This window comes from Contarinia nasturtii, unplaced genomic scaffold (genome assembly GCF_009176525.2).
Source record: "Contarinia nasturtii isolate CC-2019 unplaced genomic scaffold, AAFC_CNas_1.1 Cnas_scaffold_187, whole genome shotgun sequence".
Taxonomy (NCBI): Eukaryota; Metazoa; Arthropoda; class Insecta; order Diptera; family Cecidomyiidae; genus Contarinia; species Contarinia nasturtii.
The window spans coordinates 3,704,265-3,724,382 of record NW_022197544.1 but is presented as its reverse complement, the minus strand read 5'-3'; the positions used below and the strand labels follow the sequence as shown (position 1 = coordinate 3,724,382).

Sequence of the window (20,118 nt, the reverse complement as noted above, 5' to 3'; positions counted from 1 at the left end):
TAACACAAAAGCAACTAACATAAAATCCGAAAACGGTTAATAGCCTAAAAAACCTAATTGTTTTATTTTACGCTTAAGTTCCGGTTTCGATACTAAACTTCGTATAATAGCTTCTTCTAATGCATCATATTGAAGATGTGGTGAAAATGGCATGTCTTCAAGTGCAAATACAAACGCTGTCCCATCATCGGTACCCACCACAATAGATTGGCCACAGTTCGTAAAATAGCAAATCGTCAATTCAGATCCGGTGTTTGTGCTATTGATGTTGCTGCTACTGTTGTTGCTAGCATTGGCGGTAGTAAAGGCTGTTGTGGTGGTGGTATTGTTGTTGCTATTTGTGTCACCAAAACATTGATTGAGGCGATGTATTGCCGCCGGTAAAAGACAATTTGTTTTTATATCCCAAATATTTAGCGAAGATGCGGTTGTACAAGCAATTATCGTTGAATTTGCCGGTGACCATGATGCACATTTGATGGGCTCGAAGCCGCTTCGTAATTCAATAATTGGCTCTTCAATATCTTCAATCCAGATACGAACATACCTGTACGAAAATGAAAACATCAACATGCAATCAACACATACAACGATTAAATTGCGTCGCACATGTTTTGCAATTTTCCGTGAAAATATTAAATGGATGAAGAAAAACAAAAAAATAATTGCAATAATAACATTATCATCATCATCATCATCACACGATACGAACCAATCAAATCCACAGGTTAAAAAAATTTTCGGGCTCCATGGTGAAAATTCCATTGAATAAATGCCATGTTTATGAACATGCTTGAAGCTTTTATGTTGAAACGAATCATAGATGGAACATTCATGAATGATACCCTCACCCGTTCCAACAAAATACACATTCGATTTAATTGGATGCATCTCAATAGTTAGCAACGGTGCAAATCTAAAGATATAGTATATAACAACAATAAACCACAAAAACAATTGGCCCGATAATGCAGTAAATGTTTCTCAAGAAATAAATATGCAGTAGATAGAAGTGAATGGATTATGGTGTGAATACAGTGGATAGAAAAATATACGTGTGCATACCTATTGGCTGGGATGTGAATAGTTTTGGTTTCATTTAAGAAAATCTGCATTTGACGAGATCCAATCAGGGATGTATTGCTCGTTAATGTGTACAACATGACAAAACCATCTTGTGAAATGGTCAGAAGTTCTTCGTCAGAGTTTCGAACTGCAAAATAACAATAGAAAACAATAAAAACAAACAAACTCATTCAGAATGGATGTAAAGGGAAATATCACGGTCTTGGGATGCTTTGGTTAACGCTATTTTATGCAAAACATCTGTTTGAAATTTACTATCTCTTGTACGGTCGCTCAAACGTTCATTGGTTCGGTTGTGCCTTATTGCCACTTACATTTGATCCATTTCATTTGCCAAACTGGTTCGATCGGTGGTGACGTTTTTCGTTCACTAATCGCCACCAAATTGGATGCATCATTCATTGTTATATCAATGATACGAATGCTACCATCATAAAAACCGATCGCCAACAACTGTGAATTTTCATGCGAGAATGAAACGGCTGTAACGGGTACGGTATACTTGAAACATCGTTCCGGATTCACTGGATTCTATGTTAAAAGTTCACAAAATGAAAATATATTAGCACAAAACATTTTACCATGTCATCTCTACCACCAATGATTTGTCACCACATCATTTTCAGTATTCGATGCACAATCATACAATATGCCGGTTTGGTTTGTTCATGCTCGCAATAATTTCTCTGATATTTTATTTGAATTTTTAAATGATACAACGTACGATATGATTGAAGCAGTTGTGTTTTGTTGGTACGATAAAATGCCATTTATGAGTATATTTGGGCATAATTTAGCCAATGCTTTGCACTATTTATCCAATAGATTATTGTATTTACTGAAAATACTGTGGCATCCAATTGAAAGTTTGACAAAACCCAAAAAATTTATTAAAACATTGAAAATGGTTGGTGCGTGTGTTCGTTTTTCAAACGACAAACACCATTAACAATAACAACAAATACGAAAAATAACGGTTTCCATACTTTAATATTCCATAAACAAACAGCACTGCGTTCACGTTCTTTACATGGTGAAAATTTGAATACACCGTATCCAATAGCTAGAATGTCGGTGTTTCTCGGGCACCATGACATGCACGATACAGCGTTGCCAGATGTTTCATGATATTTGTAACGATAGAGGAATTGCAAGCGATACAAATAATTCACAACTGGTTCCAATGATGTTGGTGTGTGCATATTTCGAAATCGTCGCTGATACTCATGATATATATTACCAGCTAAAACTCGTTGCAATATCATTGATGACAATTGAAATGATTTGCTCGTTTCGAGCTCTTGACTTAAATCGTCGCAGCCATCTCTAGTATATGTGGTTATATCTAATTGCTCGTGTCGATCGTCATAGTCGATTTGAATGCATTCGGTTGTATGCTCTAAATTCGTATACGTATCATGCATATCGTAATTCGATACAAATGTTCCGGCCATTGATTTTTCAATGTGATTTGTGTTGATGGCACGTGTTTTATAGTGTGCATCAACTGTTTGTGTTTCCACGTTGTTTGTTTTTCGGTGTTTTTCTTTGTCCATCAACATGAGTTGAGCGTCCCGTTTGTCATCGGCATTCTCTTGTGCATTATTGACGCTTTCTGATGCAGCCACTGTTGATGTTGGTGTTGTTGTGTCGCGAAGCATCGTATAACTATTGTTTTCGAACAATAGTAAGTCATCAGACTCTCTCAATCTAATTTTCATGAAAAGCGATGCACTCGCCAATGGTGTAGGCGTTGGTGCAGGTTGCGATGGTAGCTGCTCAAAAATGTTTACATTTTCCAATTCATTCGATGGCGGCGGCTGTACTGACGCTTTATTTGCTTCACTTTGGCTTGTTTCTGTTGCATTTACATTGTTATCCAGTGATTGTGAGGTCTCGTCTAACGTCTGCTGCTCCAAATGAAATGAGATAGACATACACACATATATATATAAAAACATTGTAGCATTTGAAAACGATCCAAAAAATAAGAGAAGAAAAAAGTACAAAAGTCAATCTCATTTCTATGATTCGGTGACAAGTTTCGCTATTCACATTCAACCGAACCGAACCATGTCATGTGTTCGTGTATGGTGTTTAGTCTGTATGATGTATATAAATGTATGGGGTTTATGCATGTGGTGTTTTTGTTATTTAAATTTTGCCGAGCTACCGAGCGCGTCGATCAAATTAATATTTATGGTTATCTTCGTTCGACCGCCCCCATATTTACCGCTTGCTCTTCCCCTCGGTCGTCTCTATGTCAGTCCTTACATTAATTAATGTTACCTCAGAAATTAAATCTGCCATAATTATGTTTATCTTCTTTTGGCGTCAAGCGATGGGCTTTGAAAAGTTTTTAATTTGAATTATCGGATGAAAAATGTGTATGTGTGATGTTATCGTCGTCGTCGTTCGTCCTTCACCGTCGTCGTCGTCGTCGACCAACCGTATGTACACCACAATTTTATAAAATCTTTTTTTTCTCTCTCTTTCTTGTTTTCACACGCATCGGTCACACTAGTTTCGAATGACTGTTGCAATACATACGAAACATTGTTGAGATGTATGAGAAATGGAAGTTGAAAAGTGGCCGCGTTATTTTGCGACACAAAATTGTTGCTCGACAAAGGTCGTTATCAGCACAACAGAAAGGCAGAGACAGACACACACACAGGGAGAGAGAGTGAAATGAAGGGAAGCCAAAAGGCGTTCACCAACACCAATGAACCCGAACTGAAGAAACTGAAGCCAATCTAAAACAGTCCGTAGGTTTTTTTTAGTTCAAACAAATAATTTGTTTGAACTAAATTTATCGATCAAACAACAACAACAACAGTAATAGCAACGCAAACAAATTGCGCCATTTCTGGGCAATATAAGAAATTAGAAGTTTTGCATGTACGTTTCGAAATGAAACCCTCTTGTGTTGCGTTGACATTTGGGATCCTGGCATTAATATACACAATCTATATATATGTATATATTTACTAATGGCATTAAGATGACACTTCTTTCATTATGAGAATTAAGCTCTTATTATGCGAACGGGGTCCGTCTTTTGCTTCGACGAACCGATACGAAAGAGATCATGTCACGACCGAAATTTTTTCAAAAATGCCCAAGCAAAATGCGTTAGTTTTTCTTTTCTCCTCTTTTTTTTTAAACTTTGACTTTGAATTTTGGTTGCATACCCATAATGTGTATGTGTTTTGTGTCACTTGTCTCATCTAGATCAATTTCGGTGGTAAATGTAATATAAGTAAAAGAGTGTCATCACATTAATTTTGACACCACACGAATTCGTTCGTTCTCTTTCATTTCGATATTGATACAGTTAAATGGGCCGCTAGTGCATACTCTGCCTTTCGCTCAATTCGTGCATACACTTAATTAAACAGACGTTGCTCTAACTGAAAGTCCAAACACACAACGTATATCCATATAACGCACGTTTTCATTTCCACAAAATGTATGTGAAAATGGTTAAAGCGTACGTTGAAAGCAAATTGAGGCCAAAACGGATGATTTGATCCGAGCATAATGCAAAAAGAGTGAAATTGGTCGGCATCGGCTTTATTAAAGACACAATTTTATTTACAATCATCACGTTTAAAAGGTTGATTGTCAAATATCGGATCGTATCATAATCCATTATTATTATGTAAAACGAGATTTGTATACTATATGGACTATATTATATTTTGTATTAGAATAGATTAAGCATATCTCGTTCCATGAAACACACAAACATGAACAGAGTCATGTATATTATATGTTTATATGTATATTTTGTGTACGGCAAAAAGCTCTGGCTTACGTTGCAGAAGACACTGTAGACAGGAATTAATGACTTTAGTCAATTCCATAAGCACGCGAGCTACAGCCATTACATAGTATTGTATTTGTTGTCAAAAGTTTCGAACTTCGAAATTGTGTGTGCATGTGCGCACGTTTTAAAATTACAGCAGTTAGAAATAATGTTGAAAACTTGAGCAATTCGAACACAAAAATTTCGACTCGATATTTCGAAATGAACAAGCAAACGAGAGAAAGAGCGACAGAGAGAGAGGAAGAGATGACAAAGCCGAGAAAAAAAATCATACCGAACAAGAAGAACAAGCACAAAACTTGCCAAGAATATTGAACAAATGAACATCCCTTTTTAAATGGTTACTTCTTTCTATTCCCTGTATGTGTGTGTGTGTGCAAGAGAGTGAGAGAGTATGTATTTTTGCGCCTTTTTTTATTTCTATTTCGTTTGTCTCATTCTCGGTTTTTTCATGCTTGACTCTGATTGCTGTTGCATTGTTCCAACATTGATGTTCTAATCTGATGGCCAATTAACTCAGCGCCAATGAAACGAAAGAGAAAAAAAACTTTTCTCCCATTCATTCTCCCGTACACTTCATTTCTTTGCTTTAATTTATTTCGTCCAAGTGCTGTTGTCAATAAATATTTTTGTTCAAGTGTACCACGACGATTTTATACAATTTTTCGTATTCTCAAATGATCGTACCGTGTCTGTTTGTGTGTGTATGTTGCCTAGTTTGACTTATCTAATAAGTGCCGAAGTTTATATATAAACATGTACACATTCGTTGGGCATCACCAAATTTCAAAAGCAACAAAATCAGTCTTCTGTTGAAAGCTCACTCTCGAAACAAGATTGATAACGGCTCATACTTTCCACACAATCTTTTTTTTTATTCATTCAAAGGCTGCGTATAAATGCAAAAATTTGAGGCCCACACCTAACTCACACAATAGTCAATATAAATTCGCTTTCTTCTTTTTTATAACTTTTTTTTTTTTCAAATATAACCCCGTCGACAATTTTCGGGCCTCTGGAGAGCAATAAGCGACTTTTGCACGCTGAATGGCTGTCAATAAGCACAACACAAACAATCAAAGTTAATGTTTTTTTCATCTTTTTTCCAGTTACCATCGACAACCAGACCGATCTGAATAATAGACATTGACCAAAAATGTATGCGTGAGTATTGTGTGTAGTACATGTGGCATTGATTTTATTGCCTCAGCCTGAATGAGTATATGACCGGTTGGACACAGATGAAAATACACATATTCACACGCGGACCATAGGAACCGAAAATTGATGGAACGGAGTATGGGTGAAGAAAAAGTTTTGCATGGCTATTCATTGTTGGAAAGTCGGTTATGTTTCTGGTAGGCATTGTTCCAAGAATTGGGCATCACTTGATTTTTACCGAAAGTAACTTCTTAATTGCCTGAAATAATGAAATCAGTCATCAAATTGACAATTATCGGTTGCTGTGGTGCAGTCCCATCGGTATAATATATGCATTTGATCTTCTTTGTTCACATTGTTATGCCCAGCACCACCACCACCCACCCGTTGCTTTTTCCGTAGTACATATATCAAAAATATCAGCATTGTCTTGCAATAACTACACCCAAATGTGGTAAATTAGTTACTTTACTTCATCAATTAATATAATGCCGTAGTCATAAACCGATTGTCTATGCTATCTATACAAATGTATGTGTGTGTATATATATGTTGTGTGTATAAAGTATTCAAAACTAATTGGGTGCGCATGGGAATGGGTCAGTCAATGTTTACGTAAATTCAATAAGAAAAACACTCAAAAACCCTTAGCAAAACAAACATTATTCATGGGTCATTCATATATAATAATAATAATAATGTTTCTCTGTTTTTGTTGGCATAAAATCAATAAATGAGAATTTCATCACTTCGACAAATAAATTCTCTCTGTCTCTCTCGGTGTGTGCGCGTATGTTTTTTAGCGCAGCGACCGTGCATCAACTTTATTCATTTCAACCATTCGACGCATAACTAAGTATACAAACTTTGACAATATTCTGCTTGAAAGTTAGTCTTACAAACGAAAAAGTGTCAAAGAGAATATGAGAGAAGTAGGAAGCTGATAGGGAAAATGACCAAAACACAATTCAACCGATTTAAATAATCTCTCATTGGTAAATGTTGGACTTTTGCTGGTGAAAATACATTATAATATAAATAAAGACATTTTGTTATGTTGTTGCGATATGCCATGCCTTTCTGTCCTTTCATTGGAAATGGACGATTCGAAAATATGAACGCCGTTGCTATATTTATTTTGTAACAATTTTGTGACTCTCAAAATGTGTTTGCATTCAATTTTAAGTCGGCTTAAATATTCTTGTTTCTTTTTTTTTTATTTTTGCTTGCTCCTCTCGTGGATCCTCCACTATTTCAATCATAATTTTTCGTTGGTTCGTTCATTTATTCATTGGTGTTGTGTGCGTGTATTATCGTTTTTCGCTATCATCATTTTTGTGGATGCAACACAAGCTGCTGCTGGCTTGCTCATTCTCCCATTTTCATCGCACTAAGTAAAAATGAAGATGGGCAAATTTTTCCGGCATTCAATGTGTATGGTTGCCGACTAAATGTACATTTTCACAGCGAAACAAAACATTTTCGCTACCTTTTTACCGCTCCCTTCTGATCGCCTCCACACATACATACACTCATACACCCATAGGCGCACACACAAAGTTTTAATGACGGAAACGTTGTGTAGCCATTAAAATTGCTTTAAATTTTATTCGTAAGACTAACTTTTCGTTTTAACTGCTTCGAAATTATTTTCAATTCCATTTTATCATTTAAATGTAAGTATTTTGTGTGTTAAAAGAGCGAGAAAGGATGCGAGAAACGCACACAGTGCATTCAAACGAGCAAATGAGATAGAAAATCTCGTCTGTCTCTTTCAATGTACATTATATGTGTATGTCCTGTAAATGTTTCGTTCGTCGACTTGGCGCTTTTCTATATCTGTCTTGAGCCATATCTTCTTGTCGGTCGTTGTCGTCCCATTTCGTGTTGTCTATGCTTTTTTTTCCTCTTCCTTTTCAAATATTATTGTTGTTATTATTGTTATTATTATTATGGTTCTCATTGTTGCTCGCATTTGTCTATTCATTTTGTTGTTTCTTTTTCAATTTCTCGAGTTAGTTTATGCCCAATCTCATACCACTCCACTACTTCGGCCATCAACAGAGAGAAATAACATCACATGGTGTGAGTGGCGGTGTTTGTGCGGTATTGGTCGTCTGCAATGCATGCTAACGTCGTCGTTGTCGTCGTCATCATCGTCATCGTCATTTGAGAAATTTTAACAGATTAACAATGACGTAAACTCACATTATGAAAATACTTTGTGTGAATCGCTCATTTTGCACATACAAAATATGCAATTGACAATACAAACGACGATAAAAGCATATTCATTCTAAAATACATTGAGCACACTAAAATTGCGCGTATCTATATCTTTCTATAGCTACATGTATCATTAAGTATGTGTGTATGTGCCTGTGCATTGTGTATGAATGAGAAAATTGCAACAATAATAATTATGAACAAATGTAGAAATAACCATTTTTGGGTTTGGTCAAGCGACTGCAGACGGTAAAATACGGCAAATGCGAAGATTGTGGTAAATAATAGCTGGATTTATCGTTTCACAGTGGTAAGACTTAATGCATTTGAAAACAATGAATAAGGAGAGGGAGAGAAACCGAACATACAAGCATCAACTTAAAAATGCCCAAAACTGAAAATGCTATTGTTCGTGAAGCTGTTGTCATTGTTACCCTTGATGGTGTTGGTGCTGCTGCTTCTGCTTCTGCTTCTATTGCATGGTGTATTCATGTCAGCTTTGTATCCAAAAGGGATTGACATAAATAAAATTTTCAGCCCGATTAATAGATTATTATTGTTCAATGACAATTGTATAAAATTAATTGAGGCATGCAAGCAATAACACCAAAAATTTACCGCATTCCTTATACCTAACCATTTTTCATCCGGTTACAATCGACATTTTGAAAAATGTTTTGTAAAAGCGATAGCGCCAGCAGCAGCAGCAGCAATGACAAAAGAAAAACATTCCATTCGCATTTCCGAAAAAGAGTTTAAGAGGATATAGGATTTGCATTTTAAAATAGCACTCGTTTTGGTTCGCTTATTCTCGCCGCTGTTGATGCTGTTGATACTTTATTTAACTGGGCGTTATGGTGTGTGCGCGTGTGTTTGGGAGGAGGGGAGGGAGCCTTACGTTTTATTTAATTTCACATAAACGAAATGTAATGTATCCAATTAAAATTCAAATACTCATGTACCCAAAACGTCAGCATCAGCACTAGCGCCAATTTACGATGTGGGTTCTGACGACGGAAGTGCGGTGTATGTGATCAAGAGTATAAGTCAAAATGTCGATTGAGCTGCTAAAGTTATGCGCGTTCACACCAAATTAACAGTATGATTACGAAAATTAGCATTTTCATTGGCAATCAATATTGATCCGTATTTAATTGGACAAATATTAAGAGTAATTATATGGGATTTGCACTCATAATAGATAATTTTACTGTTTATTAGCAATCACATGATGTCGCATCATCGAATCTAAACGTGTATCACGTGGGCATGATTGGTGAATGCAACGGCATTGGCAGGGGTGTATGATGCCCGGTCGCGCACATGTATCCCCAAAAAATGAATGTACAATTTATCTGCATTCATATCTGCATCGCCATTTTGTAGCGAACGATGAACTAAAATAGCGTGGGAGACTGTAGGGGGGGGGCGAGAAGATAGAGAGTGAGAGAGAGATAAAAAGAGCGCGAGAGATAAAATAAACGCCGTTAATGAGCAAAAACTTAAACAACCGATTAAACTCACGCTCTCTCTCTCTATACAAGCATTGAAATATATCGAGGCTATTTCAATATTTTATTGAATGTAAACATATTGCGTTGTTATTAGGTAAGTTATTTGCCTGAAAACTCATTTAGATACTTTCTCATTTAATAACAGATTTATAACGACAATTAAGATGAATTGAATCGATTTTTAATTACTCCGCACCAAAAATGTAGATTAGTACAATGACGGGAGTGCGGACGCGCACATAGCAATAGCGAACGCGCACATACACTCAATAAAATATACGACACACGCACATACAAAATGGAAACAATTTAAACATAATTTTAAAGGTGTAAACATACTTTGTTTCAATTTTGAAATTTTCGCCGCCGCCGTCGTCATCGTTGTTGTTTGCTACTAAGGTACCACTTTACTTGATTTCAATATGTATTTACAAAATGTGGTTTTGTTGAATTACGATCGACGACATTTGAAGTCAATAAGGTCGTTTACCAGATGTTTCACACCATATCGTATTGTTTCTCATGCTAATCAATTTCATTGAACGAATGTACGAATGTACGAATGTATGTGTACTTTTTTTAAATTCCATTTCATTCAAAATCCATCAACCAAAAATATGTACAAACGCGACAACAATTTCAATAAAACATTAACATTTGTACAATATATCGGTGTATATATTTCTCTTTCTCATATTTTGTTGGCATTTATAAAAAAAATTGCTCTGAATACATAATCGTTTTATTTGGAAGCTTTTATTTGAAAAATGTTCGTGGTGGTTCATTCAACGTCATTTTATTTTAGTTTATATTTTCGATTTTGTTTACTTGTGTCGAAAAAATGGTGATGTTTGGCATGCGAATGGTGCATTTTTTATTGACTTTGCTAGCAGCAAGTGGTAAATATACAAAAATGACATGCATTTTAAATTTTATTGCAAAGAGTCATTTCTCTCGTTGGAAATTTTTCGCAAATGACATATATAAATAACGTATTTACAATGAATTTCAATTCACCTAACCGAACCAACAACAACAAAAACAACAAAAAAGTGTTTGCATCGACGGATGTGATCGATAGCATTGATCATTTTATTGCTGTTATTATGGCTGGAATTCAACTAACGGCTGTTTACACATTTTCACTGGGACAAAGCTATCCTCCGATCGATCAAGATGTTACATTTTGGTGCCTAAAACCGTAAGTTTTCCAATGTTGCCTGATATTTTTCCCAATAGTTTCTTTTTTTTCGACACCATTTTAATAAATAATGTATTTATATATCTCATGTATGTATCGCTATAAAATGCAATCGAATGGAAGTAAGCAGACTGATTTGAAGCAAACTTTTCTCAACGATCCAGATATCAAGTCAAAAATCGATTTTACAAAACCCGTCAATTTTCTGATTCACGGCTGGATGGGCGGATTGAATGGAGGCAACATTTATCTTCCACCCGATGTTCGTCCGAAAAATGGTATTGAACATTCATTGGTTCATTCTCTCTCTATCTCTCTTTCACTCTCAAATCATAACTGAAATGGAATCAAAAATGAAACTGAAATGAATAAAAAAAGAAAAGATGAAATTTAAGCATTCTGATTGGTGTACATTGTACATGTATACATTAGGCTGGATGCGGTCGACAGCTCAGAGTTGGGCCAAATTTGCCGATTGTAATGTATGTGCTGTGGATTGGAGCCGACTTGCAAACTATGATTATTCGATAGCAGCAATGCGACATACTAAAATGGTCACCGATGCCCTTGAGTATTTTATGCAATTTTTGATCGACAACGAAATGGAAATTACACAAGTTTCGATTGCCGGCCATAGTTTGGGAGCTCAAATTGGTCTGAATTTAAAACAAAAAAAAAAACACATGAATTTTAAGCACAAATTGGTTTCGACTTCAATACAATAATTAAATAGAAAATTGCTTCAATTTCTATTCTAGCCGGTTACATTGGGGAGAAATTTCAAGGGGACATCGATTCGATTTATGGTATAGTCCGATGTTCATTTACATTTTTATGCTAATATCTTTGAAACTGGTGCAAAGCGATTTTATTTGAATTTTTTTTTCTTCGCACTTCTTACCAACACTTAGGCTTGGATCCAGCCGGTTAGTATGGCCGATTTTCATTTGAATTCTTATGTTAATAAGTATAAATTTAAACTGGTGCAAAGTAAATGTGTGTGTTCCATTTTCGTTATTTTTTTTCTCTCTCTCTCTCCATCTCTCACTTTTCTTTCACACCAATTTGTAGGACCGGGTTTTACATGGCCATTTGATTTGGGAAAATCGACGCGACTTGACCCATCTGATGCTCAGTATGTCCAATGTGTACTCACGTCTCGTGGCACTCTAGGCACAATGAAAGATTGCGGGCACGCGAATTTCATAATGAATGGTGGCTACATACTCTACTGCATTCATGCTTACTTAAACTTAGCTAAATTGAAGTCGTTTTTAGGTGGCTACATCCAACCCGGCTGTTTTTCTGTGCTCTGCAGTCATTCGTTAGCGCACGAATTCTTCGAAGAATCACTTGATCCATCCAATAAATTTATTGCCGAAAAATGCAGCGGTTCGTTTAAATTATTTTTAAAGCGAACATTCTTGCGACAGTCATGCACAGACGTTACGGATCGCCTTGGAATTCATAGTGCTCGAATACCTGGCCGATTTTTCATAAAAACCAAATCGTCGTCACCATACTCACTCAACCAAAAAGAAGAATAATACAATGCTCACCCACCTTTAGATTTATATACACAAACAAAAGAAAAAAAAACCATGAACAAAAAAACAACAACGAACGACCTTGTTTGCTCTCTCTTTCTGTTCTTTTTTTTTCGGTTTCAATAATCAATTTCGATTGTTTGGAAAGCTGAAAAAATATTCGATTCATTAGGCGATAAGTTTTTGGCATATGCCACACAGTTGTGTTATATTGTTTTTGTTAATCTGTCGTTTCTCCTATTTTATACAATTTTTAGCTCAAAACTGAATGAATAACAAAAAAAAACTTTCAACAAAATAAAGAACTAAAGCAATTCAAGCTTCTCCGTCCTTTTGATGGAATATCCTTGTTTATAACATTTCGAAATGTGAACGTAAAAGAAATGCCATTCAATGGCTATAGAGCTTAAAACACACGAAAAAAGATAAAGGGAAAGAGGGAAAATGAGTGTAAGGAAGTGAAGAAATGTGAAATGTAAAAGGTTCCACACACACGATTTTCAATCGAAGATTTTAATGTTCCTATCAAAAGAGTTTCTACACAGTTTCCGTTTTTTTTCTGTGTATGTATGTACTATTCGTGTGTTTTCTTATTCTTTTTTTTTTGCTTTTTTTTATCTCGTCTCATCTTGCTCACAATTTTGGATCACATTGCTGAATGAAGTTGCCAAAGGAATGGCATAAAAGCGAGAGAATGCAATGATCTTTATACAACTTATGTCGTATAGTGAAAGTATTTTAAGAGATATGTGCAGAGTATGAGACAAATGCAAGAAAAATTTGTGATAGCAAGGGAGTTTGTGAGATTGTGAGTGGTAAAAAGATAGCGTGAAAAAAATGCGAGACGAACTTATGGCACAAGAGTAAGAGACTGTTGAAGGTGAATATATGAAAAAAGAAAGTTATAAAAAAAAGCTTGGTAAAAATTCTTGCGAAAAATGTTCATCTGATTCCGTTAGATACACCATTTTGTGTGACACTGAAAATTTGCTTCACTCACAAATTGCTAAGTAATATTTACTAAGTAAGTGTGTGACCTAGATGAGCATTTCTCGTTCACAATCACAAGATTTCGTTGATATTGCTCGTTGGCGGATTGACTTCGGGAAAAGCAAATATTCTATCTCACTCTCTTCATTCTCCCTTTCCTTTCGCTTTGCGAATCGAATCGCATGCATTTCGGTTCTTCAATTCGTCGTTTTCAATTGCTCATAAGTCTTGCAATTTTATGTAAATGTAATTCGAGAGCGTTGTGCAGTGTGTTTTTTGCCTTGTTTCAATACACTTATTCTCTCTCTATCTCTCTCTCTCTCGCTCACACACACCCCATACACATACAAAGAAAAGTAGAGAAGCAAGACAGCGGAAATGCACAAGTTGATTCCTGTTGGAAGTTGGTTTCGTTTCTATACGAACCGTGTATTTGTGTTTAATCAATAATTCATGAATATGTCTATTTCGATTTGGTGGTAGTTTTTTCAGTGTAAAATATTCGGTATTCAGTAGACGTCTTGCCCATAAGAAGTTAAATTCGTTTTTTTTGTTTCTATCAAATGAAATAAACCAAATAAAGCATATATACATGGTGAATTATGTCAAATAGTAATTATTATCGACCATTTGAGAAGCCACTTCAACATTTGGGAATTGATGATTGGCGTACACGTACCAATCACTTGTGCAATTTGGCATCTGTTCATCGAACAAATGCACTTGATTTGATACAAACTAGTCGAAGTGTCCGAGATGAGAATCAAGTGCAGGCTCACTTCAATACGACCAACAACACCATTCGTCTAGCAAATCGGTAAAGTTAAATTTCGATTTGTTTTTGTTCTGTGTCTTCTGTTCTGTTTGATATGTTTTTCATTCAACTCAAAAAAGTTTTCTATGTTTATCAGAGTACAAGAATTGGATCGATGGTATGCAGAAATACGATTATGTCTTGACCATTTGCTTAAGGAAATCAATTTGCTGCGTTTGGAAAAAAGTTTAACCGAAAGCACTTTGGATGCATTGAGCTTACGATTGTCAGTGGCCACCGAGTGTTTGTCGATGCGAGACCATCGTGTGCATGGTGAACTAACACAAGACGATGCAAATGTTGAACTAAAACGTGAACTTGCCACCGTTGAAAGCAGTGTTAAAATGTTAGCTGATCAGTGCCAACGAGCATGGGAACAATTGAATCGCTTGAATGAAGTCAAGATGAAATTAAACTTGGAACTAATGCACAAGAATGAGGCCAGAGATTGTGACAATCAACAGCGTTTTACTAACGAAGTGTGCTCGAATATTACCTTTAAAACGGACCCAATGCGTAATCCAAGAAAGTGAATAAATATTATCCATGTGCTAATCCATGTAGTTGCTTGTTGTATTTTACCACCACACACCCTCTTTTACCCGTCACCGTCACTTTGTTTCTCATTTCATTACATTTCACATTTCAACGTTTTGTTTTGTTTCGCCCCTTTTTTTATCTTTATCTATCTCAATGCTGTTTGTTTCTGATTTTATTAGCTGCTGCACTTACGACGGTTGGCTAGAGCATACCAAGCAAATCAAACATATTGCTGAAAACGAAATGGAGAGTTCATGTCGAATGCGAGAGTCATTGTTTGTGGCTCGTGAAAAGACAAAAAATTCATTAGAAAATCAACAAGAACTCACCGAGCACACGCTTCGCAAACGAATTTTCGATACACAACGTGCACGAAATGAATTCGAATGGCAAATTATCAAGGTAAAGATAGAATGTTTTCGATTTTTTTTTTTGCAAAAAAACACTGGAAAAATTCATTATTTTTGATAAAGCTCATATATGTATTTGAACGAGAATCAGTGTTTTTCTGCTGCGTACATTTGGTTTGTTTTCAAAGTGTACTGAACCCATTTTTTTCCTCATTTTCTTTTTTTTTTCTCTCTCGGTCTTTCTTCATTTTGTGCATTTTTCACGCGCATATACGTGCTGTTCGTCTCTCTCTGTGTGTGTGTGATCCAAATGCGACTGACTTTTTACACACAATACACCACCCGAAAAAAAAGCAGAACAAAAATGAAATGAAAATATTGTTAAATGAAATTGAACAAATTGAAAGCGCACTCGAATCGAATGCAAAAGCAACAAAGTTGGCTGAAACGCGATTAGAAAATAGATGCCAACGGCCTGGCATGGAATTATGCATGGATGGCGTGTACAACGGTCTATGTGATGAAATTAAACAGCTTCAATTTGCACAACATCAACTCAATGAAAAACTTAGCATATCGAAAGCATCGTACAACCAACTTGAATTGAATTTGAAACAACTCGACGCCGATTTGAAAAAGAAACAGCACACGCTCGACACGGATATTCGAGCATTGGATTTACGACAACGATTGAAGATGGATGCCAGTGAAGACATCACAACGGAAAATCGCCAAATGACATTGACTAACTTGCAACAAGAAACATGAATGCATCTTCTTCGTTGTCTGCCATTGATTACAGTGCCAATTAGTGGCTCTTTGTTTTATTTGAACATTGTTTTCTTTTTCTTCAATTTTATGGCAAATACACCCCACAAACACACACACACACAGACACACATACGAAAACTAAACATTTTAACTGCACTGTTCGCATTCACTGCATGCCACCACAAAAGTATCACATGCCATGGCAATTTTCGCGCTCATCGTTCAAAAACATTTCCACAACAACATCACCATCACGGGGCTAAATAGAAATTTAAAAACGAAAAATAAAAGAATCGCTCTAAAAAAAGAAAGATATTGAGCGAACAAGCGAGTTTGTTAAGTTGAAGATATTTTTCGCTTAAAATAAAACACACCATCAAAAACTATTTCGAACCGTTTTTCATTTATTTGCACAAAACAAAATCGAATTAATTTGAAAATTGGTAAAAATGATGGTAGCTAGCTGGATCGAATGATGGTGTTGGATGCCATCACCGCTGCCAACGCCGCTACTGTATCTGCTTCTGTCGTCGTCATCGTCGTCTTCATCGTCGTTGTTGTTATTGCTCGTTTTACAGTTAATATAACCAGAATAATTTTCAATAAGGGAACTTTGACGTTGCTTGAAAATTGAGTGAAACTTTCCTTCAAAGGCATTTCAAAAACAATTATGAAACAAACGCTCAGTTTGTTCGTTCATCTATTTTGGTGGGTCTTGCGATGATGCGCGCGTGCAAGCGTGCCTCAAAACATTTTTTTTCGAATATACTATTGCTGGTTTGTTGTTGTGTGCGTGTGAATAGACTTATTTTGCTGCTCAAGTTGCAGTTGGAAAAATTATGATGTGCACAAAATGAATATACACAGAGAGAGCTGTAAAAGTGTATAATGAAAAATTGCGAATGACTAAACAGAGAGAAAGATGAAAAAAGCATGCTTTGATTCGACTTTTCATATTTATACAATTTTATTTTGTCCGTTGGTTTTTCTAGCGTGCGTTTCACTTTACAAATCTGCACATTTTTTTCTCGCTCCCATTGCAAAGTTTTCATTATGGTCGCCTTTTTTATTTTTTCCCCCATTCTTTGTTTTATGTTTGTTATTCATTCGTTGCTTTTGAAGAAAAGTTAAATTTATAAGGGGGTATTTTTGAGTGGCTTTGATTTCTTTTCCACGATGAATTTACACATTTGCGTTGTACATTGTTTCTGTGTTTGATATTCTTTTGATTTCTCTCAGTGCGAATATAAATTAAGTTCATTGAATCAATAAATAAGTTGTTCATTAGAAGCGATAAGATTAATTGAGAGGCGAAGAGTGAAAGATAACATCATTTTATAACATTTTGACTAAGTTCTACGGCATACACAGTGTTTGGGTTTTATGCACAGTGCACACATAAACAGATACACATTCGCAGTTTTGTGGCGACAAAATTAACAAAAATATCTTCGTCTTGTATTTTGATGCAAAACAACTATTTATCTGTCTCTAGACAATCTTACTCTGGTGTATAATTGTGTATGTGTGTGTGAGTGAGCAAAACATGTGAAATGGAGTGCACGCAAATTTATTATGTAAATGCCGATTGTTTGGAAAATTGTGGAAATTGACTCTTTCTCAATACGGAAAACAACAAACAAAAGTGTCGCCCATAATGAAACATGTTGAGATTCATGAGAAAGAGAGAGAGAGAGAGAGAGAGAGAGAAAGGATGTTCTATTGTTTTCAGGTCCTGCCAATGACTTTTGTTGGTGTGCGAGGGGTGGAATGGGTACAGATTGGGACTGTTAGATTACTTCACCTGCTGCTTATTTTCATTAGCCAAATCAATGGCAGTCTCGTATCCGGTAGCCATACAAGCATATCTGTATATATTCTATCTTGTATGTTTCTCTGTGTTTATGTCGTTTCCTATTTTTAACTTTTTGTTCTACTTAAATTGTGTGTCTGAATTATTTCCTTCTGCTTTTATTTGTGTTTATCTCTCTCTCAGCTTGCTTTTATGTTCTAAGAACTTTAGTTTATAGTTTGTTCCTAAGTAAATCCGACGTTTTCACAGCAATCTAAATTCAATTAAATGAAGTTTTAGCCCCATCCTTTTGCTCGTTGTGTCGAAATATGCAGTTTTCCTCCACCACCACCTCACCATCTCTCTCTCTTTATATCTCAATCGGATTTTGAGTGAAAGAATAAAAGGCGACGACGGATCTACATTTCAAAAAATGGTTGAGAATTGAACGAGAGACATAAAGAGAATGTGTATGTGTGACTTAGAGAGAGAGAGAGAGAGAGAGAGAGAGAGAGAGAGAGAGAGAGGGAGAGAAAAAAAGACAAAATGTCACACCAGCAAATCGGCATAGTTTTTTGTCCACTTCACATCATCAATGTACGAAACAATATGGTTGCAACTTACGAAAGCAACAAACGATTGCTATGTTTCCTCTTTTGATTGTTTGCATTCATATTCATAAGAAGCGACACTGAACAACTGAATTCATCCCGAAACTATTGTGTATGTGACTTTCTGAAGAAGCAAAAACGAACAATTTATTGATGGCAAAATGAGAGAATGAAAATCAGACAGAGAACTGAATGAAGCGGTGTATTACGAATAGAATACACACAATGCAGAGGAACGAGTGAGCGAATAAAAAAAAAACACCAAGCGACGACCAGATCGTCGAATAACAAGTATTCGCATAGTGAATTGTGAATTGTACATTCAATGTGCATTGTATTCAATACAGTGAGCACATTGAGCTTCCGCTTCATGGACAAAACGTATGAAAAACACATATGTCGACCTTTTAACAACAATATCAGACTGTGTATACAATGTGAACGTATCTAAAATATAGCAAAGGTCCAGCATCCCCAATGCTATATAATGTTGATTTTGACTCTCTTTCTCTAATACTCTCTCACTCTTCCGCTGTATATCTCTGCTTTTTTTTCTCGCTTCGTTTACTCACTCCACTCACTCTGCACTTCCCTTTCTCTATGGGCACATTTTATCGGATGATGCACACAGCAATGGCAAGCCAACTAAACTAAATGACTTTCGTTAGCTTTCAAATGCAAGTGGTCGCAAGTTGACTTGGTCTGTTGCATTTGTGGATTCATCGTGTTTACACTGTGTGATTAAAGAAAATGCATTTTGTTGAAGCTGGCGTTTTTTTCTTCTCTTGCTTGTATGCTTTCTATCTTTCTCATTTTCTGTCTCTTTCATTCTCAAACTATTCGACGAAAGTCGACAAAGCGACTTGTATTATTGTAATATCACAAACCGGTTTCTTTGACATCGAACGAAATAGAATGAAAGTTCAAGCGAGTGCAATGAAAAGAGACAACAACAACAAAAAACATGAACGAGCGCGAGAGACGGGAATTGAGGGATAGATAATATAAGAGTTTTTCGCTTGCATTTTATGTGAAGTTGAATCGTCTTTGCAGTAAAATGCCGTTGAACACAGACAATTTCATAAAACATCTTTGAAAAATAAAAATACCTTTTCGCAATCCGCTTTTTTTAAATGCTTTTGAACCTATTAATTTTTATGTAATGAAATATCCGGTAAATTTCGAATGAAGCATCTCTCTCTCTCTCTCCCTCTCTCTTTGTGTGTGTCTCGGTGTCTCTTTTTGTCACTGTCCCAATAAGGATGTTTGTCGCAGCACATTCATCAGTGCGTTGTGTTCATTTCATTTTGGATTCCGGTTGTATGAGAAATAGACGAGCGCAAGAAGGAACGAGCGCGCGTACATAAACTGAATGGTTGCGCTTTTGGTGCACATTCGGTATTTTTGCTTTGTCTCGGTTTGACAGGTGGCAAGTAATTCACTTCTTATCTTTTACAACTTTTTCTATGGCAACATACAATACAAAACATCGTATGGTGTAACACAACACACAGTCACCCCACAGCCGGGACCCGACATTCACGTTCCACACACAAAAAAGCGTAAAGCAACTCACACACGCGCGCATCTAAACAACATTCCACCATGCTCAGAACAACATATTTACACACACACACAAATACTTCCTGACAAAGAAACATTTAACGGATACATGAACTTATT

General features: G+C 36.0%; 3 protein-coding genes across 7 annotated transcripts; 2 read left to right on the top strand and 1 right to left on the bottom strand.

Moving 5' to 3' along the window:
- Positions 1–36: 36 nt before the first annotated feature.
- LOC116336776 (WD repeat-containing protein 78-like) lies at positions 37–3,023 on the bottom strand. Its single transcript, XM_031760895.1, has 5 exons — positions 2,073–3,023; positions 1,401–1,617; positions 1,066–1,213; positions 713–916; positions 37–547 (listed from the first exon to the last, which is right to left on the bottom strand). The coding sequence occupies exons 1-5, from the start codon at positions 3,021–3,023 to the stop codon at positions 37–39; spliced, it is 2,031 nt and encodes a 676-aa protein (XP_031616755.1).
- A 7,575-nt stretch (positions 3,024–10,598) lies between these two features.
- LOC116336629 (phospholipase A1-like) lies at positions 10,599–12,640 on the top strand. 4 transcript variants are annotated; one of them, XM_031760601.1, is made up of 7 exons: positions 10,599–10,718; positions 10,873–11,020; positions 11,144–11,298; positions 11,453–11,674; positions 11,779–11,826; positions 11,932–11,946; positions 12,092–12,640. In XM_031760601.1, the coding sequence occupies exons 1-7, from the start codon at positions 10,661–10,663 to the stop codon at positions 12,565–12,567; spliced, it is 1,122 nt and encodes a 373-aa protein (XP_031616461.1). In that variant the 5' UTR covers positions 10,599–10,660; the 3' UTR covers positions 12,568–12,640. The 4 variants fall into 4 exon arrangements, with proteins under 4 accessions (XP_031616461.1, XP_031616463.1, XP_031616464.1 ...); XM_031760603.1 differs by having other exon boundaries at positions 10,691–11,020; positions 12,092–12,235; positions 12,299–12,640; XM_031760604.1 differs by having other exon boundaries at positions 10,691–11,020; positions 12,092–12,235; positions 12,289–12,492.
- A 308-nt stretch (positions 12,641–12,948) lies between these two features.
- Positions 12,949–16,418, top strand: LOC116336628 (tektin-2). 2 transcript variants are annotated; one of them, XM_031760599.1, is made up of 5 exons: positions 12,949–13,049; positions 14,050–14,374; positions 14,469–14,900; positions 15,091–15,313; positions 15,619–16,418. In XM_031760599.1, the coding sequence occupies exons 2-5, from the start codon at positions 14,160–14,162 to the stop codon at positions 16,027–16,029; spliced, it is 1,281 nt and encodes a 426-aa protein (XP_031616459.1). In that variant the 5' UTR covers positions 12,949–13,049; positions 14,050–14,159; the 3' UTR covers positions 16,030–16,418. The 2 variants fall into 2 exon arrangements, with proteins under 2 accessions (XP_031616459.1, XP_031616458.1); XM_031760598.1 differs by lacking the exon at positions 12,949–13,049 and having other exon boundaries at positions 13,145–14,374.
- The last annotated feature ends 3,700 nt before the right edge of the window (positions 16,419–20,118 follow it).

Excerpts from the sequence above, each read along its gene's own strand:
- LOC116336629 (XM_031760600.1), top strand. The coding sequence starts at position 10,794 with ATGACATATATAAATAACGTATTTACAATGAATTTCAATTCACCTAAC. Across the intron at positions 11,021-11,143 it reads ACATTTTGGTGCCTAAAACC|TAAGCAGACTGATTTGAAGC; the intron begins GTAAGTTTTCCA and ends ATCGAATGGAAG. Across the intron at positions 11,675-11,778 it reads TAGTTTGGGAGCTCAAATTG|CCGGTTACATTGGGGAGAAA; the intron begins GTCTGAATTTAA and ends TTTCTATTCTAG.
- LOC116336776 (XM_031760895.1), bottom strand. The coding sequence starts at position 3,023 with ATGTCTATCTCATTTCATTTGGAGCAGCAGACGTTAGACGAGACCTCA. Across the intron at positions 1,618-2,072 it reads TTTGTTTATGGAATATTAAA|AATCCAGTGAATCCGGAACG; the intron begins GTATGGAAACCG and ends CTTTTAACATAG. Across the intron at positions 917-1,065 it reads ATTCACATCCCAGCCAATAG|ATTTGCACCGTTGCTAACTA; the intron begins GTATGCACACGT and ends CTATATCTTTAG.
- LOC116336628 (XM_031760599.1), top strand. The coding sequence starts at position 14,160 with ATGTCAAATAGTAATTATTATCGACCATTTGAGAAGCCACTTCAACAT. Across the intron at positions 14,375-14,468 it reads ACCATTCGTCTAGCAAATCG|AGTACAAGAATTGGATCGAT; the intron begins GTAAAGTTAAAT and ends TATGTTTATCAG. Across the intron at positions 15,314-15,618 it reads TCGAATGGCAAATTATCAAG|AACAAAAATGAAATGAAAAT; the intron begins GTAAAGATAGAA and ends AAAAAAAAGCAG.